Source organism: Phoca vitulina, unplaced genomic scaffold (genome assembly GCF_004348235.1).
Source record: "Phoca vitulina isolate PV1807 unplaced genomic scaffold, GSC_HSeal_1.0 scaffold89, whole genome shotgun sequence".
Lineage (NCBI taxonomy): Eukaryota > Metazoa > Chordata > Mammalia > Carnivora > Phocidae > Phoca > Phoca vitulina.
The window spans coordinates 1,420,320-1,447,386 of record NW_022589792.1 but is presented as its reverse complement, the minus strand read 5'-3'; the positions used below and the strand labels follow the sequence as shown (position 1 = coordinate 1,447,386).

At 53.9% G+C, this 27,067-nt stretch overlaps 1 protein-coding gene across 8 annotated transcripts in view; it reads right to left on the bottom strand.

Annotated features, from left to right (window-relative positions):
* Window positions 1-27,067, bottom strand: part of DNM2 (dynamin 2) — an 85,091-nt gene that overhangs the window by 15,923 nt on the left and 42,101 nt on the right. For 3 of the 8 annotated variants that reach the window (XM_032395917.1, XM_032395920.1, XM_032395924.1), the window contains exons 3-14: window positions 26,401-26,550; window positions 24,823-25,026; window positions 22,229-22,327; window positions 17,699-17,859; window positions 14,847-14,989; window positions 12,504-12,639; window positions 11,235-11,302; window positions 10,487-10,625; window positions 8,093-8,179; window positions 5,800-5,870; window positions 2,437-2,488; window positions 1,473-1,484 (exon numbers count right to left, since the gene is read on the bottom strand). In XM_032395917.1, coding sequence (XP_032251808.1) covers window positions 1,473-1,484; window positions 2,437-2,488; window positions 5,800-5,870; window positions 8,093-8,179; window positions 10,487-10,625; window positions 11,235-11,302; window positions 12,504-12,639; window positions 14,847-14,989; window positions 17,699-17,859; window positions 22,229-22,327; window positions 24,823-25,026; window positions 26,401-26,550 — 1,322 coding nt within the window. Of the gene's footprint in view, window positions 1-1,472; window positions 1,485-2,436; window positions 2,489-5,799; window positions 5,871-8,092; window positions 8,180-9,148; window positions 9,288-10,486; window positions 10,626-11,234; window positions 11,303-12,503; window positions 12,640-14,846; window positions 14,990-17,698; window positions 17,860-22,228; window positions 22,328-24,822; window positions 25,027-26,400; window positions 26,551-27,067 lie in introns of all 8 variants that reach the window. The other 5 variants (XM_032395916.1, XM_032395919.1, XM_032395923.1 and 2 more) reach the window with 3 other exon arrangements.

Genomic DNA, 27,067 nt, shown 5'->3' with positions numbered 1-27,067 from the left:
GCCTGAGTCGCCCGGGGCAGGAATGGAAACCGTGGCTGGGAGACCCGGGGGGCCCACAGCCTTGACGGATGTGGCAGGGCTGGGCTTTGTGGTTGGGGACTTGGAATCTGGCAGGAAAAGAATGACTAAACTTCTTGGGGTGCGAGAAGCAGGCCCCTGGGCCACATGTGGAGGGAGGAAACGGTTCAAAGAGCACTGGGGGCGACATGGGGAAAAGTGGGAGCCACAGGCCTAAGGACCAGCCATTCTTCCTGCCACTACCCCCACCCGACCATGCCCAGCATTGGCTCTCTGTGCACCTTCCACACCCCGGATGCAGTGCAGCCCTGGCACAGGATCGGCTCAGCTACTGCAAAGACCCCCAGGGCTCACCAGAAGATCCCTGCCAGAGGGCAGCAGCTGGGCCGCCCAGTGCCTCAGGGGCCGGAGGTGGGAGAACATCCCAGAGAAAGGAGGCCTAGGCCTTGCTCTCTGAGGTGGAGAGCTGGGGCTGAAGCCCGCTGCCTGGAGGTGAGCACCTTGAAAACAGCTCACCTCTCAAGATGGGAGCAGCACCTGCTCCCCACTGGGCTGGGCCACACTCGGAGAGGAGGTGTTCCCTATAACAGGGATGGCAAATACCATTCATCGCGGGCAGCCCCACTGATCAATGCGTGGCAGCTGCCACCTTAGTGAGAATTCCGGACGCAGCCGGAAAGGGTGCTAGGATCGATTAGTGATGTCTGCCGCAGGCCAGATACAAGAGGAGGGAGCAAGTGGAACAGACCTGATCAATCATCGTATCTGCCATGGGGACAGAAGGATAGTGGCAGCATCCAGGAGAGAGTTCCCTGATCAATCAGTCATGTCTCTCATGGGTGTTGGAGGGGTGTCACGTGCAAAGCTACAACGTGGAAAAAGCATTCTTTGACCAGTTAGTCACATCTGCCACAGAATGGGGAGTGGTGGCATGCTCAGGAAAGAATGCCAGGATTGATTAGCTGTGCCTACCTCCGGCAGAGCCAGGGAGAGGCACAAAGGAAAGAGTGCTGGATCCATTAGTAATGTCTGCCGTGAGTGCAGGAGGAGGAAATTTCGGCATGGTGATGTCTGCACTGGAGTGGTGGCAGCGGCAAGAACGAGTTCCAGTAGGACTTAAGCAAAATCTTCCCTGGCCAGGGAGGTGAGGGGAGGGAAGCTTGGGAGGTGTTAGCTGAATATTTGCCATCCCTGACCTATAGGAAACTAGCTAAATGTGTCAGGAATGGGCTGGAGGGTGGGCCTCCTACAAGGATGGTGGTCAGGTTAGTGTCTGTGTGAGTTGGCTTATGCCCAGGGAAACACGAAGTCCGGCGGGCGTTGGCCATGGCAGGCGGTTTTTAGGTTAGCTTGATTTTTAGTTGTTTCGTTATTCTAGGGACATTACAGGGTGGCGGGGTCTCCACCACTCTTAGGTTCTCTAATGTTTGCTACCACGCTAAGTGGGTACTTACCAAGATCTCCCCCTTTGAAAATGCAAAGTTAGGATTGTGGGTAAATCAAAGAAGAGCAGGCAGAGGAAAAGAAACGTAAGGGACATGAGGGGACAGAGAAAAAGCAGGAAAAGCACAAAAAATGGGAGGAGAGAAGAGCAGGGGAAAAAAACAGCAAAAGAAAAAAAATTACATGCTATTAATTATATTCATGGTGTTAATATTTAATTCATTATCATCTCCCGAAACAAAAAAGCAACAACATATGTATTACCTACGGCAAGCACAAAAAAATCATGCAGTGGTTACATCCTTCTTTTCCAGAGGGCTCTACAATCGTGCAGGATAGCAGAGCCCCCACCCCTGCCCCCACCCCCACCCCATCTAATGTGGAGAAGCGGGGTGGGCACTGACAGAAATTTTTGCAAAGATGATGTGTTTTCTTAAAGAAAAAAAGAGGCACCTGATACGGGCATATATGAAGCTGTTCATATTGTTCATGCCCAAGGCCTCTGGCTGGGGCATGACATCGAGGTAGAAAACCCTTCCCGTGGCTCTGGGCTTCTCCGGGTATGGGGCTCAAAGCACCCGCAGGCTCCCCAAACTGCTTATCACAATGCAGCCTCCCACCCAGACCCTCCCACAGATTCTGAGTCTCTGGGGCTAGGACCAGGAACCCAATTTGTCTGCAGACACCCATGGGTGACTGGGCTGCCCCCTCTCAAGGGTCAAGTTCTAAGTGTGGCCTTGGATGTCAGACAGGGCCTTGTGGGTGTACAAATTTGCCCCCTAGCCTGTGCCAGAGCTTCAGCTCAAAGATGGGTTTCCTGAAACATCAAAACCTGAACAGACTCAAGAGGCTGGGGAGTGGGGGTAAAGGGTCTGGTAGGACATGCCACGAGCCAGGCACCATCACTGGGCTCAGTGGTCCCTAAGTGCCCATCGGCCCCAAGGGTAGAGCTATGGGCTGAGGGGGGCGGGCTACCTGGTTGGGGATGGCTCTCTTCTTGTTCAGCTGTGTGCTCCTCTGCTGGGCGCTGAAAACAAAGCAGAGAGAGGACTCGTGTGGCGACACGCGGGAGGTACTCTGTCCCTTGGGGAGGCCAAGGGGTCAGCTAAGGGCAGAGGCAGAGAGAAGCCCCTTACGCACAAGGGGCTGCCCAAGGGAAAGAGTCGGGCTCATGCAACAAGAAAATGTATTTAGTTAAACTAAGGCTTCTAGGCCTTGACCTCAGCCACTCCCAAGAGCACCAGCTATTTCCAGGGGTCAACGGCCCCAGAGCCTCCAAGGCGGGGGCCCGAGAAGCTGGACTCCCAGGTGGCTGGGAGGGGACCGTAGTGGCTTCAGAGTAACCTGAGCACCAGGCTGTTTGGGGGTCAAACTTGAGGCTTCTTCCCACCCTCTCTTCCCATCACTGACCCCGGCACCAAGTCTTCAAAGGCTTTGACCACAGAGCCGGGAGATCAGACCATGGGACAGCTGCCCACCATGAAAACATCTTGGATGGCTCCTGGCCCAATGCAGAGGAGAGATAAGGTCCACAGGGTGTGTTTCTCTAAGGTCCCTTATTTGTCTATAGTCCCTGATCTCTTTTCCTCTTCAGCTATCCTGTTTCCTAGCTAGTTTGTGCCACACAGATGAAGGTCACATATCTTGTATGTGGGAACCTACTCAGCTCCCTTGTTCATCCTATTTTCCACTGGGACAATCACAACGCCACCTGCAAATAACGGGTATCTCCTATAACTTAGACATCCTATTTTCTTTTCTTGTCGTATTCCTTTAGGAATAAGATGTTCCTTTAGGAATACATATTGCTTTAGGAACTTTCAGAATATGACAAGGCAAACCACCTTGTTTCATTCCTTTACTGGCTGCCTCTGGGGCTGTACCTGAAAGTTCAAGCTGGCTGTTGGGATAAAGGAGAAAGAGAGAGAGAGAGAGAGAAGGAGAGAGGGGGAGAGAGAGTTAAGGAAATAGGCTTCTCTTCCTAGATCAGTAAAGGTTGAAACATTTAGTACGGGGGAAGAATTTATCCAACAATTTTCCTAACATTCAGTGGATTCATTATAGAGCTTTTTCTCTGGGCCCTGGTTTTTGCATTTAGAGGGCAGTGAGAAAGCAGCCCAGAACATCTAAGCACAGGATGGAGTTCGGTCAACAGTGTCTGAAGGAGACAGGACTGATCAAGCCACACACAGTGATGGCTGGATGCCAGTGAGGTCCCGGATGTGCTGCTTCCGAGGGGCTTCCTGGCTCCCACCTTCCCCTGGCAGCTGATGTAGCTGCCCCTTTCCCTTGCGTCTACCCAATCAGGAATGTCTTGCTATTGGGGATGGGGGGGTGGGAGGGAGTGGGGAATGGTGGGGGGAAGGAGTCCAAAGTCCTCCCCCCGGCCTGCAGGGCCCTCCTGGCAACAGGGCCTGGTCTCTCACCTCCACCTTGCTTTGGTCTCCCCATGCCTCCCTGCTTCTTGGCCTTCCTTCCTTGTCTCCAACACTGTTTGGGTCCCCTGACTGTCACCTGGCGGTCTCTCCAGGCCACATCCCTTGCTCCACTTTCCTACAGCCCCTCACCTACTCTCCTTTCCAACTCTTGTCTGCCTTGTGACAAAGTGCTCAATAACACGTGTCCAGCCTGTGGGCTCCGAAAGGGCAAGGCTAAGTGTGGCTTGTTCACCGTCCTGCCCCAAAGGCCCTGCACCGGGCCTGGCTCCGAGACAGCGCTCCAAGGCTATCCAGTGGGCCCGCGGGGACATCCCCCCCCCAAGGCTGGGACCCTGGCTTGTGCCTGGGCTGGGCGGAGCCTGGCACCCTGGGCCCCCGCGCCCAGCCAGGGCGACCCCGTTCACACACCAGGAAAAAGGCACACAGCAGGCAATACCCACCCGGTCACCAGCTGCTCAGTATAATAACAGCTGGGGGAAGTGGGAAGGCCCAGGAATCCAGAGGAAAGAGTGGAGTGGTCAAAGGAAAAACAGGAGAGATTGTGAGAAGGAACTGTGGATGAAGTGTGAGAAGCAGAGACATCAAGGTGAGGAAAACAGCAGCAAACCAAAGAGGGGGACCAGCGTTTTCAGCCCCCACACACCTGGCTGCTGGGGGGAGAGGTGCAGGGGGTGCACCTGCGGTGCGGCCCGTGGTCAGGGTCCCCCAGCCCTCCCAAAGCAGGGACGGCCCAACCAGGGCCCTTGGCTCATCTGGGCATGGGGAGCAGCTTCTGATCATGCCCTCATTCATTCGTTCATTCATTCATTCCTTCCACTCACCTACCAACTGCCCAGCAAAGATCAGCTGACCAACTGTGTTGAGTGCAATTGTACATGTTCCACTCAGTAAGTGCTTAGCCCAGCACAGAGACCCCTGAGCGAAAGATCCTCTTGTCCAGCCTGCTAGCCCAACACTGGGCTCTAACAGGCACTTCTCCACAAGAAAGCCTCCCTGCAACCCCGAGGCCAGGCCAGAAGGTGGCCCTCCGGACTCAACACAAGCCTCACACAGCCCTGACCCCAGCAGTGATGGCACTGTGTCTTAACTGGTTTGGTGCATGTCTGTCTCTGGCATGGGACCTTCCTTTGAGGGTGGGGACCTGGGTCTGTGCTTGCTCACTGCTGTGTCACAGAGCCTGGCACAGAGAACACACACCAGAAATGCTAAGCAAATGCAAGGAAGCTGGCTACTGCTGATTCTGTGATTCTGTTGGGCTCAGGCAAGAAGACCTTCAGGAGCCACCAGAACAATCTACATGACGCCCAAGGTGGCTGAGGGCGGGCCCAGGGGCTGAGGGAGTCAGTGAGCGATGCTTGAGGCCACCAGCATTTACATCTACATCATGCCAAAATCAGAGATCCCTGCGCTGGCCCCTTATCCAGGTGCCATGGAAAGTTCCAGTTTTGAATCTATGGTATATAGACGGAAGCCACAGAGGGCCTGGACAGCACCTCCCAGAGAGCAGCCCCCAGAGTCGGAGCCCAGAGCTCGTGAGACGCTCCGTGAAAGGGCCAAGTGCAGATGGGGGAGTCCGGGGAAAGCTGCACAGTTTATGGAAGGCTCTGAGAAGTCACGCAGGAAGGAAAGCATGCTGCCAGCCTCACCCTTCCCAAGGCGGCTGACCAGAGGTCGGGCCCACAGGAGGCGTGTTGAGGACAATGAGGATGGGGGCTGCTATTAGCCCAGGAAAGCTTCCAGATACCCCCAGGCGGCTCCAGGCTTCACCCCAGTACCCTGACAGAAAGACCCTCTTGCCCTAGTCGGCTGAGGGAAGCCAACTCGACCACCTCCCTCGGGCCCTGGCTCTGAGGGCAGGCACTGGGGCCACCCACCAGCCACTGTCCTGAAAAGTACATACTTGGCAAATCCAATAAAGTCCTCATGGTTCGTGTTGATGTAGGACTGCTCGATGTCAATCAGAAGAAGAATCTGGAAGAAAGCGGGGTTAACTATGAGCACCGAGCTGAGCTTGGCGGGGATGGCAATGGCGGGAGCCCTTCCCACACCCACCAGCAGGGGGGGCTGGAACCATACTGCTTCCCAGGCACACACATACCTTGGGGTACATCTGCAGAGGGAAGGGGGCATGGGTACTTTGAACCTTCAGGGCCTCACAAGAAAGAAAGCCTGGGCCAACAGAGTAAAGTGAGGCAGCCGGGTGGTGGCTTCAGGCACAGCCTCTGGGGCTCACCACCTGGGCTGCAGTCTCGCTTGGCCCCTGCCTGGTGGTGGGACCCTTGGCCACTTGTTACTGAACAGTGGGAAAGGGCAACGAGAGGCCCGACTGCATAGGGTTAAATAATTCACAGCATGTTTAGAGTAGCGCCCGGTGTGTTGTAAGTGCTACATTAAAACAGCAAAGGCAGGGGCGCCTGGGTGGCTCAGTCAGTTAAGTGTCTGCCTTCGGCTCAGGTCATGATCCCAGGGTCCTGGGATCGAGCCCCGCATCGGGCTCCCTGCTCAGCAGGGAGCCTGCTTCTCCCCTGCCTGCCATTCCTCCTGCTTGTGCGCTCTCTCTGTCAGATAAATAAAATCTTAAAAAAACAAACAAAAAGGGATGCCTGGGTGGCTCAGTTGGTTAAGCGTCTGCCTTCGGCTCAGGTCATGATCCCAGGGTCCTGGGATTGAGTCCCGCATCGGGCTCCCTGCTCCGCGGGGATCCTGCTTCTCCCTCTGCCTCTGTCTCTGTCTCTCATGAATAAATAAATAAAATCTTTAAAAAAACAAAAACAAAAACAAAAAAAGAAACAAACAAAAACCCAGCGAAGGCAATTTGGCCAGGTGAGGGCATGAGAATGGAACACACAAACCCAGGCAACTAGGAGCCAGTCAGGATGTCATCTCAGCTAAAGGACAGGCCTTTACACAACACCCTGCCCCTTCCTGTCATTTCACTGTGCCTCTGAGCACTCAAGCGTGAAACATGCCAGGCACAAGGTCACTTGGACCTTGTGGGGTTGCTGGAAAATGCTGGGGGGCTCTGTGCATGGGAGCCACTGTTGCTGGTTTTATAAGCCTGAGCGCCATGGGCCAGAGCCCTGGGCCGGCGCCCAGAGGTGCTGGCCGTGGGACAACCAGGCACTCTGGCGTGGCGAAGGGACAGCCACATCCCTGACAACAACAAAACGAACTGGAATCTTTCAAGCTTTTTTTTTAAAGATTTTATTTATTTATTTGACAGAGAGAGGCACAGCGAGAGAGGGAACACAAGCAGGGGGAGTGGGAGAGGGAGAAGCAGGCTTCCCACTGAGCAAGAAGCCCGATGCGGGGCTCGATCCCAGGACCCCGGGATCATGACCTGAGCCGAAGGCAGCCGCTTAACGACTGAGCCACCCAGACGCCCCTGGAATCTTTCAAGCTTTTGATACAACTTCCGGGCTACAGAAGCCACATGGGCTGGGGCGCAGGCTGACTGGGGGACCCTCTGAAGGACAAATGAGCCATGTCCTGCTCCACTGATGGTGACACGGGGGGGCATCACACCCGAACCCAACACGGGGGCCTGTTCTGGTTTGAACAAACACCGGCGAAGAGGTCACGGTGGATGACTGGGGGGAGGGGCTGAGACCAGACGAGGGCCCCACGGGGACGAAAGGACAGCCGTAGGCTCACTGGGCACGTGACAGGTGAGACCCGTGCCGCAGCGGTGTGGGGACCGGCCCCACTCTCTGTCCTTGTGTGTGCCTGGACGGTCTCCACAAGGGAACTGTTAAAACCTAAAAAGCACCCACACATCCTCTGCTGGGCGAACGGATAAGTAAGCTGTGGTCCACACACACCACGGGACACCACTGAGCGATCAACAGCAACAACCTTCGCAAACACCCCGTACAACAGGGATGAATCCTGAACGCTCTGCGCTGAGTGAGGGAGGGCAGAACCAAGATGCTACATACTACACGCGTCCATTTGAGTGACATTCTGGACAAGGGAGCAGACCAGTTGTTGCCAGGGTCTGGGGGTTGGGGTTGGGGGTGGGGCAAAGGACAGGAATTTTGAGGGTCACGGAGGTGGGGGTCTGACTGAGGTGGGGGTCACCTTGCTTTACGCATCTGTCATTATTCAAGGCAATGTATGCTCAAGATTTAAGCACATAAAAAAAAGTTACACACATAAATTATACCTGAAAAGTCAAACAAAAAGCCAATTACCTGGTCCTTGGTTCTCCCCTCCCGTTCCCGGATGTAGGTAGTGACGATTCGCTCCGTCTCTTCTCGCAAGCGGGGGTAGGAGCTGAGCTGGGGGGTGGGGGGTGGGGGTGGCATTGGTTGAGTCCTCGTGGCACAGGAAACAACATGAACCACAGAGAGAACACGGGGGAAGGGGAGTGACCAGGGGTGGGCCTACCGAGTCCCCACCGCACTCCTGTCTCATAGCTGCCCTAGCTGGGAGACAAGAAGGGGACGGTGGGGCGACGGTGTGCCAGACAGAGGGACAGGGCGCCCACGCACGAGCAGAGATGCTTTTTGAGAGTGGATCTGAAGGTGGAAAGTGGCAAGAGAAAGTGGGTGGTGTGTGTCTACTGCCCGAGAGTGATGGCCACCCCCTCCGCCCAGCACGGGGTGAGAGCAAGGACACCAAGCCTTATCAGGGCCAGCGGGCCAGTGGGGCGGGAACTCTCGCCCAGCTCGTGAGTGAGTAGCGCCTGTTCTAGGATGACGGGAGTGGCATCTGGGCCATCTACCTCAGAGGGACCCCCTTACAGAAAGCTCTTCCCCGATCCTAACTGAACCAAACACAGAGAAGCCCACCCTCCAAGGTTTGGGTTAAGTCCGCGTGTTGGGGAAAACTGAGCGGACGGTCAAAGTCACTAGTGGAAAGCCTCTGAAGTGCCCCGTAACACACAAACTTGCAGGTCTGCGCGCCGATCAGTTCACGCTGGGTGACGGGTGGAGACCCTCCTCCTCTAATTAGGGCTTCCGGGAACAGGCGCGCCGCTCGTCCCCACTGCCTGCTTGGTGACTGTCCCTGGCAACACCCCAGGCCGCCCGTCCCCATCAGAGCCCGAACTGGAAACGTGGAACACCCGGGCACTGCGACTCCCCCCTCTCGTCTGCCAGGCAAAGTTGAGGTGTTGCCAAGCAAAAGGTGGCCCACGGAAGGGGGTGCCTGCTGAGGCAGACTTTCCAGATGCGCAGGTGGAGACTAACACGGGGGGAGAGGAGATGCGGGACAAATGCGCAGGTGACAACAAAACCTTCGGTTACCTTCTCGGCACACTTTTTAATGACCGTGGCCAGCTCTGAGACCACGAGATCAACACACTTCAAACTCGGCTCTTTAAGCTTTACAATCTGTTTTTTCACAATGGCTTCAAAGGCCATGTCGGGGGTGAAGAGCCCCGTCCTGGGTCATGCGGAGGGCGGGATGAGGTAGAAAAACACCCAGGGACAGTGCAGGCCACACACGTGGGATGGGAGACAGAAAGAGAAGAAAGGAGAGTCAGCTGGTTAGTGACATGCAAGTAGGAGCCTGTGCCCGCATTTGCCCCGGAAGCTGCTTCAGATCAAGGAGGAGTCCTGGGTCGGAGGGGAGGCTGGGGCTGGGGCCGGGGCGGGGCTAGGGGGTCAGTATCACCATTCAGACGGCGAAGGGAACGTGAAGCCCTCGCATTTTCACACCTGTGACAGTGGACTCTAGGACAATAATCTCCACCCCATCTAGGTTTTTCTCTCTCTCCCTTTTCTAATCGAAGAAGCTTAAGAAGCAAATGTGGGCTGTTCCAGACTGAGACAGAAGGCTCAAGCAGAGTTTCCCTGCCTTAGGAGACTGACCCAGGGCTCTGGGGCCTCTGCGGACGTGCAAGCATAAACCGCCCGCTGGGAAAGACTTCAGCTGTCCGGCCAAAGCGTGCTGCCCTGGGAACCAGGACTGCGGGGGAGCCCAGTGCGTCCCGCCGGCCAGAGATGGTGGCCCGTGAACACCAGCACACGGATGCCTGGGGCCTAGTAGCTGGGAGGACGTGCTGCCTGGGGGGACAGCTCCACACCCGGAGGGAGCCAGGGCTCCTGGTGGAGGCAGCAAGGAGCGGAGCCAGCTTTGCTGGGCCGGACACCCACTCAGTCTGCTGTCAGCATTCGGACCTCTCTTAGTGCCTTGGGGACAGAGAAGTGGCTGGCTCCAGAAAGCCTGAGGGTGCCAGGCATTCGTTAAGAAGGGGTGACGGCTTGGGGGGGGATTCAGGGAGCTTGGCCTCCAACAGCTGACGCGGGGTCCCTCTCTGCTTCCCAGAAGGCAGCAAAGCGACAGCCCAACGAAACCCCCACGTCCATCAGACACATGCTAGGCTTGGTATCAGGGTCCCAGGGAGCCCTGCCCACCAGTCAGGCCAGTTCTGGAGGCTTGGCGCACCCCCCCTCCCTCCCGGACATCGCGCCCAGGCCAACGCCGCCGCCCGAGCCCCAGGGAGAAGGCCACATTCTTGGAAACTGAGGCAATCTGGGGGGGGGGGAAGGGCAAAGGCTGGAGCAGCACTGGGAGCCTGATACCAAACCCCCATACCCCCGCTTCCAAGGCCAGGAGTCACCCTGCCAAGGGCCCAATACCTTACTGGTACACTGCCTAACTGTATTGATTAGCTCCTGGATAACCAGGTCGACACATTTCAGACAGGGCTCTTTCAGCTTGACGACCTGCTTTTTCACAATGGCCTCGAATGCCAAGTCCGGGGTGAAGAGCCCGGTCCTAAAACCATCCGTACCCGGGGGTAGGGGAGATAAGTCAGAGAGAAACAAAGCACGGTCAGCAATTTCATAGGCACGGGCCAGGGCCCCGAGACTGAGTCAGGTCTGGGGGTCGGATGCCTGCATCCACTGCCTGGAAACCCACAGGATGACCCAAGGACCCCAGGGTTGATGGAAGACTGGACAACCAGAGTGACTACTTTTGTCGGATAACAGAGGGGACCTAGGAGTCTCACGGGGGACCTGTGATGGGGACGCATGCTGGGTTCCTGTAATCGTGACTCAGCTCTGGCTCCCCGCAACCCCCCGGGGCAAAGCTACAGTGAGCTTTCTAAGCTGGGCTCATGCCAACTGACTGGGCAGTTTAACCTACATTTAACCCAAGGGCAGCAAGCAGCCCCATGGCCTACAACAGATCCACACAAGACGGCACACCCGCCCTCGAGTGCCCTTGGAGGCCCACAGGGAGAGACTTAAAGCTACCGAAAACCACCCAGGAGCCCTCTCCAGGCCTCACACTCAGGGCACCTGGAGGGATGGGGGACCAACTGGCTGGAGAGTGGCGCCGCGGAGCTGAAGGGAACATGGCAGCTCTCCCCTTGGAACTTGCCTGACTCCGTGGATGTTCTTAATGGCGTAGCTGATCTCGCGCCGTAAATCCTTCTCGTCAAACTCCATCTGAGAGCAGACAAATCACTCACATGCAAAGAGGTACCTGCGGCACCCCCACAATGGGTGTGTATTTGGGGAACGTATGTCCTGTGTGTGGCTGTTTTCACACGGCAGACTATTCCACTGGTCAAAATTTTTAAAAACATTAAAACCCAATTTCAGCGAGGATGGTTTGAAATGAACACTCTCACTCTCTCTCAGAGGGAACATGAATTCACATAAACTTTTTTATGGACTATTTGGCAGTACCAATCAAGGGCCTCCAAACACATAACTATACTCTCAGGCAGTTTTAAACGGTCTAGAAACCTACCTCGAGGAATTCATAAGAATTAGTTATGTTCATAGAACTATTCGTAACTGCTAAAAAATGTGAAAACAACTTAAATGTCTAATAATGGGAGACTGGTTCAATGTATGATGGGACATCCATAAGATATTATCTTGCCGTTAGCAATGCATGAAATGTAAATGATTGGTTTGGAAAGATGGCCACCATATGAAAAAAGCACGGTACAGAGACACATAAATTGTTTTTCAAGTACGGATGAGCAGATGTGCTGTGTTGTGTGTATGCTGGGGACTTACCCGTTTGCACAGAAATAATCCTGAAAGGGCAAACACCGAGATGCTAACGGGAGTTGCTGCAGATGTTAGGATTATGGGTGTTTTCATCCCTTTAGCTTTTGATCTTCTATTGAAAATAATTTTACTGGTTTTCATAAAAATGATGTATGAAAAGTATAAAACTTCAAGCAAATAAACAAAAAAAATCTCAAATCCCACAACTGACATTTTTATGAGTATTCTTGCAGATCTGTCTATGCAAAGACACACATCGAGACACAGCCTTCATGTGGAAGGGTGTTGTAAATATTATCTGTATGCTATGCTGCACGTGTTGGCTCCTTAACCTGCCTTTTCTCCCCTTCACCACGAGGAGGACATTTTCCCATGAGAACCGACCTATGATTTCTATGTATTTTGCAAAGAATGTGTATTGGTTTTCGTCAGAGGGCAAAAATGGAACTTTCCTATGGGTCTGCTGCACACCTCGAAGCTGCCTGCTCAGGGAAGGAAGCCTGAAGGTGACATCTCCACCACCTCCGCCCACAGTAGGCAGAAGCCTGGAGGCAGGAGCTCAAGACCCCCTGGCCTGGGAGGAGGCCCTGACCAGAGTCAGGAGGGCCCAGCCCGGCAGCGCTACCTTCACCAGCTCAAAGGGAAACCGCTCATGGAAGATGCGATTGATTCGGGCACCCCCGGAGAGCTCCAGCGTGTCCACTTGGTCTCCGGAGCCTTCGATCCTCTTTTCAAAGTCCACCCCAAACTGCTGGACCATCCTACCAGGAAAAAGAGAACCCGAACGTCAGAGGGGAGGTTGTGACACAGCTCCAGAATCACGCTGAGTCAAGCCGTGGCTTATATGCTCCTTTTCATTTTTTTAGCAGCACGATGTACGCGTAGACCAAAACAAATAAATTACAGGACTGCCCATGGCACGCAATCACGACACGCCAGGCCCGCTTTACAGGCCCAGTACGGTGATTGGTGGGTAGCAGTTTTTACTCCCATTTTGCAGATGGTAAGAGTGGGGGGTGAGGTCACAGCTTAGCAACCTCTGCCCTGACCAGGCAGAACTGTGAGTGAAAAGGTAGCCCCTCCACACAATTCAGGTGTCTTTGCCCCTCTGAGCCTCTCTCTGAACCTCTGCATAGTGAGTTGATCTTAACAGTGTCCCCACATGGGGTCATTGTGAGGATTCAAAGAACTTCTAGATTTTATTAACTCCAAGAAATCACCAATCCTAAAGAGCACTATTAGTCTGTACCCCCACAAAAAAAGAAAAAATACCAGAAAAACTGGCTAGTTAATGGTGATTCACCTCAAACTTCTGAATTCAGGGAAGTTAAAATGTTTTTCTTTTTAAAAAGTGCTCACATAACTGATGCAATATGTTAATACCGCACATGGGCCCTTGGAACCCAGCCCAGCCCTTAAAAAGGTCTCCAAATGTTGCTGATTAGTACTGTGACCATGTGAGCAGCGGAAAACTGAAGTATTTATTAGTGTTCGGTTTTTCTTAGCATTTCTAGTTGTTTCCCCAGCTTCTTGCACTGTCTGCCTTAATCATTTCTGTATCTCTGCCCCCCTCCAAATTCTTGATGTCCTCAAGTTCTGCGTGCAGTCTGCCCTGAAGGGGAGCTGCTGCAATTGAGGGACCAGCCCCCACTGGGCCAGCAGCATGAAGCACAGTTTGCTAGCGAAGAGATGACCAGCTCTCGTGAGCAAACACGGCGATGCCTGCAAGACGCCGGGGCAGCCAGGCGCGGCTGCCAGTGAATGGGGTTCTCCCTGCACACCCGGTGGGAGGGCAGGCATAGGGTGATCTCAGAGCCCAAGAAACTCTTTGCCCACAAGAAGTAAACAGTGTTAAGTTTGAGCATAAAAGCATTCTCACCCCTGAACCCTCCACCATGCAGTGCTGAGTGGCAGGGGGCGGGGGGGGATGGACACGGACAGCAGGGCTATGACGGCCATTGCGGGTGGTGTCCCTCTGGTGTGTCCAGGGGAGGAGCCACATGGGTGGCACCATCTGCCTTATGAGCTCCCAGGGAGTTTCTGGATCGCACTCTAGCCAAGCGCCCAGGGTTCCTGGTAGTCCAGAAACCGGGAATACAGAGGCAAGAGAAGCCTTGAGAGAGAGAGAGCCTGGGATCGTGGGGCACACCTACCCCCTGCCTCACAGCAGGATGGCTGTGAAGAGTCCCCCACAGCTCTGAGCTGGGACAGTGAGCACCGACTCAGGGTCCAAGTGAGAATTCCAAGGACAGAGCAGAGAGAGCTGACCCAGGGCCAAACTCTCACCCCAGTCCCCCATGTCTGTCCTCCCCACGGCCACCAGAGGGCGCCTATGATACCTGAATCAGGGCCATCCCTCCTCTGCTCAGAACCCTCCATGGATCCCACCTTACTTGGAGCAAAAGCCCAATTCCTCCCTGTGGCCCACAAAGACCTGAATGCTCTGCCCCGTCCCCTTCCCTCCTCCACTCCGCCCCTCACTCGTTCTGTTCTGTCATACAGCCCCCTCCAACACTGCAGACCACAGTCCTGCCTCAGGGCCTTTGCACTGGCCAGGCCCCCATCCCTGACCTCTCCAGGTCTTTGCCTGACTCTGTCTCAGCGCAGCCTTCTTGACCACTCTGTTTTAAATGGCACCCCCAGGCCCATCCCGGCACCCTAGCCCCTTCCCCACATTAATATTTCACCATTTAATGCACGACGTGTTTTCTTACTTACTTATTTTCTGTCCCATCCCTCCCCCATCCCCGTCCTAAGCACACGGGGCAGGGATGGCTGTCTGCCCCATTCACTGCGGCAACCCCAGGGCTCAGGACAGGGCCCGGCACATAGGAGGCTCTCCACAAATGCTACACTAAGTGAACAGATGGACAACTGAGGACCAGCACCCAGCCTGGACCTGGGACCCTGTGGCTGGGCGGAGGACCCCGTGAGCCAGGCTGGGGGGCTTGCGGGGGGAAGCACGTACTGCAGCAAGGCTTTGGTTTTGCGGGTGGGGTCATCGGGCCGGAAGTTCTTGTACTCCTCCACCTCCTTCTCCAGGGATAGCAGCTGGCTCTGCAGCTTGCTCCGCAGGGCTGGCAGCGACTCCCTGATGTGGTTGGTCAGTTGCTGGGGAAGGGAGAGAGGCCAGAGGTCAGAGGTTAGGACAGGCGGGATGCCGGGAAGGAGCCGGCCCGTGGCACCTTCCAAGGACCGATGCCAAGATGCCACGCTGAGCCCAGCACACCACCCAGCCTCAGGAGAAAGCCAGGGAACTCTCCGGCTGGAGTCACACTAGTGCGTGGGACAAGGAGAGGTGGCCCCCATAGGGCAGCTAACCAGGCTGACCATGCCGCAGGGTCCACATGACACGTGTGCCGACCAGCAACAGCCTCCCACAAGTGCTCTGGTGAGAGGCCCAGGAGGCCACCCAAGGACCCACGCACTGAAGGACTGTCCCGTGGGTGACGGTCCACGTGGGCCATGGAACAACAGGCAGACGGAGAGACACAGGGACGGGCCCTATAAACTAAGATGGAAACAAGCTCCCCAATGAAAGGAACGTAACAGCATGTGCTTCCTTCTGTGGAAGACAGGGAAAAGGAGGAACGTAGTTTTAGCTGCCTGAACAGAGAGAAGGAAGCTCTACGGGAAGCAAAAGCGGAAGCAAGGCCGGAGTGGGGCAGGCGGGTAGGAAGGGGGCCTCTCCCTGTGGCCCCTTCTCTCCTCTTCTGCTTTGGAATCATGGGGATTTGTTAACTGCTCACAAGTTGTAAGAGGAAGCAGCGCTGCAGAAAAGGTTACAGCATAAGCCTCAGGATGGGTGGTGAGAGAAAACGTGAGAGAGAACAGAAAACAAACCGCTGTTAAGGGAGGGAAAGAAGTAAGGGAAGGCAAGGGAAAGAAAAGGGAGAGGGAGGGGAGGAGGGAGAGGGAGGTAGTGATGGGGGGCATTACAGACACAGTGGTCTCTCCAGGCCCTGAGCGTTGCTAGAAGGCAGCCCAGTTAGTGGTGACACTGGCCACCGCTGGGGAAAGGACCCAGCAACCACATGGGAAGAAATGGGATAGTCACTATATTTGGGCTGTATGACTTTATTTTTTATTTTAATAGAGAGAAAGAGAGACGGGGGGGGGCGGGAGGGAGGGAACAAAACAAAAGCCATAAAAGCAGCTAATACCCTGAAAGTGAAAAGAAGCACTTGCTGCCATCTTTCCCACAACAGACAAGAATTTACTAGCGTCCATCCTCAAGCTACAAAAAAGGTGTGAGGGAGTCTCACACTCGGTGCTTATGAATCTGATGGCCCCGCTGAAGTCCTCTGTGGTTGGGGGCCCTGCCCCAGCGGCTGGTCCCAGACCCCTCTGTGGGAGCCACAGGCCTTTAAGGGGGGCATGGAGGCTACACGCTCTGCAGACCTTCACCCTAGTGTCTGACAGCATCCTAGAGCACGAGAGCAGCCCCGCTGTGCTCACAGGGAAATGCGGGGGGAGGGGGTGGGCACAGCTCCAGGAAGTGCCACGATGCAGAGCCAGGCCCCCCGGAGGCCAGCCAGGCCCCTTGCCTGCGTGCCAGCCCTCAGCGGAGGCCCCCACCACCTGCGGGGCATTTTACTTCCCTTCTTCCCCCTTCTTCGCCCAGGCCAACCGCTTCCTCCCACTGGACACGTTCCGTCCCCTTTGCTCCCCTCAGCTGCCCCCTCTGCCTTCCTGTTCTGCACTGGCTCTTCCTGGCCCCCATCGTGCCTTCATCTGGGGACGTGCTCCGAGGCTGCGCCCCCACATTAGAAATATGCCTTTCCTGAGGACACAGCCCCGCTCGGGCGTTGCCACTGTGCCCCCACCGCCTGCCTGACTGTGGCTCTGAGTTCCTCCCCCCTTCTGGGAAGCTGCCACCAAGTATCCAAAGGGCACATCTTGCAACCCTGGGTGGACAAACCAGGACTGACCCTAAGGACAGACACGGCCTGTCACAGTGTGCCTACGTAATCCCCCATCAGGGATTTTACTCTCCAGAGAAATCCACACACGAGCCGTACGACGGTATTCACATTAACGGCCACCTTCGTGGTTGCTCTCCAAAGAGAGCCTGGCGGGACAGCCTGCGGCCCGTGCGTTCAGAGACCACGACGCAGCCAGGAGAAAGAACGGGGAAGGGTGCTTTTCGGCCCGGCCAGCGCTCCAGGAGATAGCGCTGAGCAGAAAAACCCAAACGCGGGGCGGGGTGGGCGGCGGGGGAGGAGGCATCCACAACTACGTCATCTTTTACGGTAAGAAAGGGAGAACTGTGATTCTCGAAAGTCCTTTTTGCTTCTATGGACAGAAAGAAGCGCAGGCACGGTTGACAGTGCGCCCCGCGGGTGGAAGGGGGGGCAGACGAGGGCACCTCACGGCATGCTCGTGGTTTCCGAAAGCTGAGAATACGTTCCTGGTACAGAAAGAGCGGCCGGTGATGGTTCCCAGCTGACACCCAGGGGACACGGGCTCGGACAGGCTGGGCCACCCGGTCAGAGGTGGGGCTGGGCTTCGGCCCCGCAGAGGTCCCATCCAGCGCTCCCGGGCACCCTGCCTTGGTGTGGGCCAGGCCATTGTCACCAGGTCACCGACACCAGGAACTGTATGCAAACCTCTGGGTACGCTGATTAGATAATTCCAAGTATTTAATTATAATTAAAATAAAAGCAACAATAACAGCAATGGAGATAATTGTGCCGCTAGAGACTCACGGAACAACCCCCCCTTCGTCAGGCCCCGAATCAAATGTGGCTGGGACCCGTGTTGCTCTGGACCACGGCCAGCAGCGTAGCGGACTGCACCGGCACAAAACCCTGGCCGTACCTGATTCAGGGTCTTCTGCAGGTGCGGGGTGCCCATGCGGTCAGCCATGTGCCGGTAGGCCGGGTGGGAGAGGAAGAACTTTCTCTCGGCCGCCAGCGCCGCGCGGATGTCCTTCTTGCCCTCAATGTCCTTCTGGCTGCGGTTTACCACGCCGATGTAGCCTGCGGGGACAGACGGTCAGGGCAGGGGGCAGTGCCAGGCAGGCCAAGGTGCCTGGATGCCCACCATGGACCCTGTCCCATAGGTCACTCACAGACCGGGCCACAAGCCGGACCGTTTCCTCAGAAACGCGGAGAACATGAACACAAAGAGCAGTCCCGAAAAGCAACAGAAGTGTCTGGAGGAAGGAGGGGTGACGCCCGGCCTGGTGTGAGGTGGGGGACAGAGGAAAGCTCTGGAGAAGATGAAACCCCCAAACTGAGCTTTAGAGACAAGAAAACCACCTCAAAAAAGAAGGGGGAGAGGGACCAGCTCATCTTGCCAGGTATTAAAACCTGTTCTAGGGGCACCTGGGTGGCTTAGTCGTTAAGCATCTGCCTTCAGCTCAGGTCATGATCCCAGGGTCCTGGGATCGAGCCCCACATCGGGCTCCCTGCTCGGCGGGAAGCCTGCTTCTCCCTCTCCCACTCCCTCTGCTTGTGTTCCTGCTCTCGCTATGTCTCTCTCTGTCAAATAAATAAATATTTTAAAAATAAATAAATAAATAAAAATAAATAAAACCTGTTCTACAGCTGTTACGTTTGTAAAGGTTGGATATGTATATACAGAGAAATGAATAGAACAGAACAGAAAAAAGTCCAAAACCACACATGGCGGGCAGGTGGGAATGATGGCTAATGCTTCGGAGCTAACGGGAGGGAAGCTTTTTAGAGATGATTGTATTTGGGTTAAAATTTTCTGTATCAGACACAAGAAAATGGTAACCATGACTACATGAGAAATGGGACTTGCGGGCGGGGCTGGACGACCTTTGGAACCATTCTAGAATTCTTTAATCATAGAAAACAGGATTTAAAATCAAAATGCTAATGTGAAGAAAAGCTCTGCCCTCTTCGGACATGAAGCAATTGGAAGAGAAGAGAATGGGGATGGTGTTCAAAAAACCAGAACAGGGGCGCCTGGGTGGCTCAGTCGGTTCAGAGTCCGACTCTTGATCTCAGCTCGGGTCTTGATCTCAGGGTTGTGGGTTCAAGCCCCATGTTGGGCTCCGCACTGAGCATTGAGCCTACTTAAAAAAAAAAAAAAAATCCAGAATAGTCACGGGTCCCCAAGTGTGGATGCAAGGCGCCCAGCAGTACGGGTGTGTGGGTGGGTGTCATGGGACACCAAGAACTCAGCCGAGTGCCTGACCCATGGTAGGTGCTCAATAAACAGACGTGGGGATTGTTTTCATCCTGACTGACATAATGAAAGCTGGAGAGGTAGACTGGGGAGAGGTGGCAAAAGGCCCAAAGAGATCCATACACAGATATACCCCGCTCTCAGTGGGGGGCATTCAAGGTTTCCCTTGGGGAGGAGGGGAGTGGTGTCTGCCTGCCATTTATCCTGCCAAGTCTTGTGCAGGACTGGTTACCTTTCATTCTCTCCATCTTTGCCATTATGTCCATTTTACAGATGAAGGGAAATGACCAAGGTGAGGTCACAGAGAGGGGCCGCAGGAGAACTCAGATGTGAGCCCAGACTGGTGAGAAGCCCAAACTCACTATCACCCACACAACAGTAAGCAGGAGGAAACAGCAGGGAGCAGAGACAGTGGTCTGGCTGGGATTCTGGTTCCTAAAAGCACAGGAGTTCTGAGTCTTCTGTAAGTCAAGGAAAAGGATGCAGCTGGGAGATTCTAAAAGGCACAGGACAAGAGGAGAACACTGAGGGTGGGAGGCCTGAGGGCCTAAGTCGGGAGCCAGACAGAGCGGGGCGAGGAAGGGCTGACTTTCTTAGAAACAGAGAGGAGGGCAGAGGAGGGCAGATGCAGACAACAGTGAGGGGGGAGGAAGGAAGCTGAAGAGGTCTGTGTCATCCAGCCACCCAGCACCAATGCTGAGCCCAGGTAGCATCCTTCGGGGACTAAAATTTAGGCCCCAGTACATGTGGGAAGAGCACAGGGTGGGGGTGGCTGGCAGAGGGGACGGGGACACGTGGGGTCTGCTTCCCTCTCCGGCACCAACCCTTCCTTCCTAAACCTCTGATGCAGAGGCACTCTTTGGCTCCTGACCCTGGCGGCCACCTCTCCTTACTCAATGGCTCAGCACGGATGGGGGAAGGTTGGAAACCACGGTCCGAATGTTGTCCCATGCCCATCCCACACCTGGAGGAGGGCATCTGGGGGGACCAAGGAAAAGATCTAAATGGCGTGCCAAGGGTGCCTACAGCTGACAGCAGATCCCCCGAGGGAAGGAATGGGGCAAGAAAGGAAAGCAATTAAGAAAATGGCTTAAACATTTGCAACGACGTGGATGGAACTGGAGGGTATTATGCTGAGCGAGATAAGTCAAACAGAGAAAGACATGTATCATATGACCTCACTGATATGAGGAATTCTTAATCTCAGGAAACAAACTGAGGGTTGCTGGAGTGGGGGGTGGGGTGGGAGGGATGGGGTGACTGGGTGATGGACACTGGGGAGGGTATGTGCTCTGGTAAGCGCTGTGAATTGTGCAAGACTGTTGAATCTCAGATCTGTACCTCTGAAACAAATAATGCAATATATGTTAAGAAAGAAAAAAAGAAGAAGAAGAATGTAGCGGAGGGAAAGAACAAAGGGGGGGAAATCGGAGGGGGAGAAAAACCATGAGAGACGATGGACTCTGAAAAACAAACTGAGGGTTCTAGAGGGGAGGGGGGTGGGAGGATGGGTTAGCCTGGTGATGGGTATTGAGGAGGGCACGTTCTGCATGGAGCACTGGGTGTTATGCACAAACAATGAATCATGGAACACTATATCTAAAACTAATGATGTAATGTATGGGGATTAACATAACAATAAAAAAATTTAAAAAAGAAAAAAAAATGGCTTAAAATTTTTTTAAAAATTAAAGCCTAGATGGACACTCAATACCATGCCACAGTGACAAACAGCAATAACCTCAGTGTCCAACAAACAGGGATTGAGTAACGGCCCACAAATCCTCATACAAGGGATTCCACAGGACCTCTTGAAGTCACCTTGAAGAATATTTGCCTGTCATGGGGAAACACTCTGCTGTTCTGCTAAGTGAAATGGAAAAGTAGGTCACAAAGTGGCAGGACACTGGAGAGCCGGCATTCCAAACCAGCTCTGTCACATCCTACTTTTGTGAGCTGGGACAAGGTATTCAGCTTCTCTGTGCCTCAGTTTCTTCAGCCATAAAATGGGGATAGGAATAGAGCCACCACATAATCTGGATTGTTAGCAGGATTCAATGAGCTCGCCCACACACATCAAGAGCACAGAGCAGTGCCTAGTACGTAACAGACACTTAATAAGTATTTGCTATTCTAATTTTTTGAAAAGAAAAATATTTAGGCTACTCCTGTCAGAAGATCTAAACTTGATCCTAAACCTGAACCTTATCAGGTTCTCCATCTAGATTTAATTACCAATTTATAGGGAACAATTGGCCCAATCCCAAGTGTGGGCCATGATCTGGTTTCTTCCACAAAAAATGGTATAAGAGGAAAAAAAAGGGGGCTGGTGAGGGAGCTGTTCAACCAGAAACGTAGGTATTTATGTGTAAAATGATATTGATGCCAAGGATTTGCTTTGTAATCCCCCAGGAAGCAAATAAGGGGAGGACATTCAGGGATTCGAGATTAGCTGTGTACAGTTGGTAACACTAAGGCTGGGTCCATGGGGGTTCCTCGTACTTCTCTCTCTACTTTCAAGAATGTTTTTTAAATGTTCAAATAGAAAGTAAGCATGAACATTAATAAAAATTATGAATCCTGGGGCACCAGGGTGGCTCAGTCAGTTAAGCATCCAACTCTTGGTTTCAAGCTCAGGTCGTGATCTCAGGGTCATGAGATCCGGCCACGTGTCGGGCTCCAACCTCAATGCAGAGTCTCCCTGAGCCGCTCTCTCTCCCACCACCCCTCCTCTCTCAAATAAATAAATAAATCAGAAGGACGGAAGGAAGGAAGGGAGGGTAGGAGGGAGAAAGGAAAGGAAAGGAAAAGGAAAAGGAAGAAAAGAAGCTAATTAATTAATTATGCATCCTGGGGAACACTTTTGGGAGGAGAGCCACAAGGTAGGAACTACTGGGAGAGGGGGTGCTGTGGATGACTCTGGTTTCCCTTTTCTGTAGGTTTGTTTATGTTCCCCAAGTGAGCAGGTGTTAACTGTGTAAATGGAAAGTCAATGTGTACAAATCAGAAGAAAAAGACATGAAAAAGCAGTTACTCTGGGCCGTGGGGAAACAGGCAGTGGTGGGTGCTTATTTGTGCATACTTCCTGGCATCGGTCCAGGTTTCGGTAACGATAAGGACAAAAACATGATCATTTGAACCTCCGCCCAGCCACCGCCCCCCATGGCTCCGGCTCCCGCCCAACCGCACCTCTTCTCAAGGGCAGCAGCTTGTTCTCCAGGATGTCCCTGGCGTCGGTGCCTTCGTCCATCAGGTCGAGCTTGGTGATGACGCCAATGGTCCGCAGGCCTGAAAGAGCCCAGAGGTCAGACGATGCCGTGAGGGAGGAGCCTGGGCTGGCAGCCTGGGGAGGGGGGGTCCCCACGTCCAAGCTGTGAGACCTGGGACAAGCTATAACGTCACCTGCCTGGACCCCAGTTTCCCTCATGTCAAGTGAAGACAACAGCCACGCCAATCTCAGAGGGTTGCCCATGAAGATAAACTGGCTTGTGACAAACATGCAATCAGTAAATACTGGCCACCGTCATTGTCATTCCTGTGACCTGCGACAGTGTCTTGCTGCCGCAGTGTCAGGGGAAGACCTCATGAAAACTCAAAATCCAGGCTCAGTCTCCATGCTGTGCTCTCTGACTTACCCGCAAAGTCCCAACATCATACGCAAAACCACGGCGACTGTTTCTAGGGTTACCTTGCACCTGAATGGCCAAAATTCCACTCTGGAAACCACCTCATTGGATTCCTCCTGTCCCCAGGTCACCTCGAATCAAGGGAACCCTCCTAGCAAAGCTGCTCACCTACAGATCAGCTGGCCCTGGTGGGCCTACGGATCCTCTGTGATAGCGCCCGTGCGTGTGTGTGTGTGTGCATGTACGTGTGCATATGTGTGACACACAGGAAGCCCAGGGAGATCTCCAGAGGGTGCTAAGGGGGGCTTCGCGGGGCTGAGAGTTGTGCTCTCCCTGGTGCTCCTGCCTGTTCATATTTGGCTGTGAGGTGCCATCACCTTTTTGGAGGGTGAAGGGGCCACAGCTGTGAATACCCACAAAGCTTGTGCCAGGCAGGGAGGGGAGAGGCAGAGTCGGGGGGGGACTGGGGACCTGGACTCTACCGGAAATGCTGCATTTCACTGGAGGATCATTTATGAACAAAGAAGAGGTGAGAGTGGCCAGCTAGGTGGATGCTGTGCACATGCGTCCCGATGGTAACAGGGAAACACACACAGCGTACAGAAAAATAAGGAAAGATCATCGCATTTTTTAAAATGTGAGTTTACACGGGAGAACAAACTATGAGAGGCTATTTCCGAGGCGTGGCCACTGGTATCTCTGTAGGGGAAGGGGAGCGGTCGCTTCTTAGATTCTGTGTTTTATAACGGTGACATTTTGGGGGTAATAATTATGAACACTTCCAAAGCCAGAAAAAGAGCCAACATTGAGTTTACAAGTGTAACTGAACCCACGCCCATTTCCTTACCACCCGATCAAGCCTCTGTGACATCTCTGTCACAATCATGCTCTATCCATGGGACTGGACCGGGGGCACGGGGAGCCTGTGGGGGGCCCACGGATAGGCGCGGCCTTTCCTGGGAGACCATGCCTGGGATGACCATGGGGACACAGCGTGTCCTTCTCGGGACAAAGATACTCGGAGCACTGCCCTCGACTCTGAAAAGCTCGCAGTCCAGTGTGTGAAAGGGCCGTCAGCTCCCATCCCTCCACCGGCCGTCCTCGGGCCGGACCGGGGACCAGAAGCCAGGGAGCGGAGCGCCAGAGCCCGTCTTTCCCCAGCTCCTCCCTGGTCCCCAACTCCCTCCGAACCACCATGGAATCAGGCAGTCAGAGGCATTTTGCAAATCGTATTTCAGTGTGTGTCCCACTCCACAACCACCAACACATGCAGGACACACCCAGCTCCCCACGGCAGCCACCAAGGCCCCTCGGACAGTCGCACCCCCTCCACGTCGCCTCCTCTGCCCCAGCCACAATGGCCTCCTCACCACGTTCTGGGCACCCCAGGCTCAAATCCAGCCCAGCCTATTTAGCATCACTGGCCATTTTCCTGGATTTTGCCTCTTTTCATCATTCATCATTCTGGTCTTGCCTGAAACCTCACATCTTCAGTGGCCTCTGACCCCCACACCCCCGACCCCAGCCACTCTCAAAGGGTTGGATTTTCCTCCAGTGCTTACTTCTGGCTGAAACTGCCCCACCTGCTTATTTTCTTACTGTTTTCTGTCTCCCTCCCTGGAACATCAACTCACCAGTGGCAGGGGCCCTGTCAACTTTGTCCCCTGCAGGGTCCCCAAGGCCAAAACAGAGCCTGGCATGTATCAGGTACTTAACTGACATGTACTTAATAAATGGCCCAAGGAAAAGTTTGACCCGGAATGCCCCAAGCCAGAGACGCCACAGTCCCCACTGATCCCTACTGCCCCATCTGGCTTCACTAACTCATCAACCTTTCACCTTCTCTGCCTGGCCCCTGAGCAGTTACAGGGACATCTCTAGTCCTCTCAGCAGCTCTGCAGGCTAGGATTGCTGTTGCCATTTTGACTGAGGGGGACCAAGCTGAGGAGAAACGCCCAACTGCCACACAACAGCCTCCCAGGGGCAGCCCTCCGGCACTGCTGGTCCCCACGGGAGATGCTGTATCCCAGGAGGGCCTTTTCCTAGGGGTCATATGCCAAAGAGAACACCAGTGACCTGGAATCAAGGATGCTGGGCAAGTTGCCATGCATCCAGGCCCTCGGGAGGGGAACGCCTACGGTAGGGCTCAGTGGTTACCTTGTGGGTCGACCTCCTTGGCCAGCTTGAGGGCGTCCGAGTTGGCCAGGTCCATGTTGGCAGGGGTGACGGCAAGAATGAGGCTGCTCTCCCGGCTGATGAACTGCAGGATCATGTCCTTGATCTGGTACTCGATATCTGGGGGCTGGTCCCCCACAGGCACCTTGGTGATACCCGGGAGGTCGATGAGGGTCAGGTTCAACACTGAGAGGGAAACCAGAGGGAAAGGTCATCAGAGACAGAGGAGGGGAGGCAGGCACGGCCCCACAGCTACCCAGCCCACTTTCCCAAATGCTGGGAGGGGTCTGCCTGCAGGATTCCTCCTGCCCTCCAACCAGATCACACCTTTGGATCCAGCAGCTCCTCTTCGAGGGCCCCCTCCTACAGACAGCCTCTCTCTATTGCAGTGATACAGTTTTAAATTGGGACATTTGCATTGGCAGCCTGGAAATGCTCTCAGTGGCTAAATAAATTTCGGCCCATCAATTCAGCCATGACCAAAGGCTGCTGTTTACCAATGTTTACCATAAAAACAAAAAGATGATACTCCAATAAGAGACACACTCTGAGATGTATTCATACAAAGAAGAGGCATTTTATATTATGCTACAATTTGAATAAAAGCGGTGAAACACACAAGCATGATATACACACAAACATGTTCATAACTGACTCAGGAGTGAGAATATAAAATATGTTCGTAATACTGAGGGCAGCGTAGGTTTTTGCTCTATACCCCTTCATAATTTTTGTATTTTTGTGCTGTGTATAGGCATCATTTATTCAAAAATAAATCAATTTAAAAACTCTAAGAACTCATGCTGAGGAGTTCAGAGTCTGCTAGAAAATTCTCCAAATGCCATTTGAGTTAGCAATCTATGCCCCAGGGCCACAAGTTGTACTTGGTGGCAGGCGGCGCTAGGTAAATGATGGGAGTTTTTTTTTATTTTTTTATTTTTTTATTTTTTATTTTTTTTTTGATTTTTGATTTATTTATTTGAGAGAGAGAGTGAGAGAGAGAGAGCACAAGAGGGGGGAGCGGGAGAGGGAGAAGCAGACTCCCTGCTGAGCAGGTAGCCCGATGCGGGACTCGATCCCGGGACTCCAGGATCATGACCTGAGCCGAAGGCAGTCGCTTAACCGACTGAGCCACCCAGGCGCCCGGGAGTTTTTTTTTAAATCAGAACATTTTACAGAGAAGACTGGCTATCTGGCTCCTCTGTAAGGCCCGGAAGACTTGGTTACCCTGGGCTGGTGTCATTATGTGGCCGCCGTGACCTGGGAACCACACCATGGCCACCCTTTCCACAGGGGCATACAGCTGCGATTTGCCCCAGTCCCCACCACTCCCAAGAGTCTTTCCAGCATGCTGTGTTTCCTGAGAGCTGAGAATGATTTCTCAGTACCACATTCCTATCAAAAAATGGGAAGACAGAGATCAAGAGGGCTGTGTGCGTGTGAAGAAAAATGGAAGGGGTCATATTTTTTGTGAGAGTGTGGCCAACCCCACCCATGAGTGGCACAGAGTCGGCTCCCCTCTGCCCCGACACCCAAAGGGTCTGCGCCTGTGCTGCCTACCGTGGGGCGAGTAGACCCGCAGGTTGATGGGCACTGGGGAGATGCCTTTGTTGGTCCCCGTGACCCTGTCGGTCTCCGCTTCGATCTCCTGCCGGACTTCATCAAAGTCTGTAAACTTTTTGGACTTACAGTGCAAAAACTCAGCATATTCTGAAAAAGGAAGAAAGATGCTCAAAATGAGAAAGAGAAGCAGTCTCGCTTGCGGGCAGGGAGCTGATGGCCTTCTGGGACAGGTGTCTTGTCAAGCAGAGAAAGCGAAGAATCAGTCACAGTGGCTCCAGGAATTTGGGGAGCCACAGATTCATCCTCGCAGAAAATATCTACAGGGGGCGCTCCTACAGCCGAGCCCCCTTCCGGACCTCAGGGAATTCCTCAAGGAACAAAACCAGCAAAGATCCTGTCCCCAGGGGGGAAGAGAAACTCTCGTGATGTATTTTGCGAAACGAAACGTCATGACGCGCTATGAGAAAAACAAAACAAAACAAAACAACCAACAGGTGGGTGTAACCAGCACTTGTCACTTTTGGATGAACAGGACACAAGGGGAAATACGGGCATGCGTCACTGGACAGCAGGTGGTGTACGTGTGAGGGAGCTGCTTCCTCGGTGTTACCCGTGAGACTGAGTCCAGAGTCGTGACACAGAAACCCCCTTGCTGTGGGTCAAA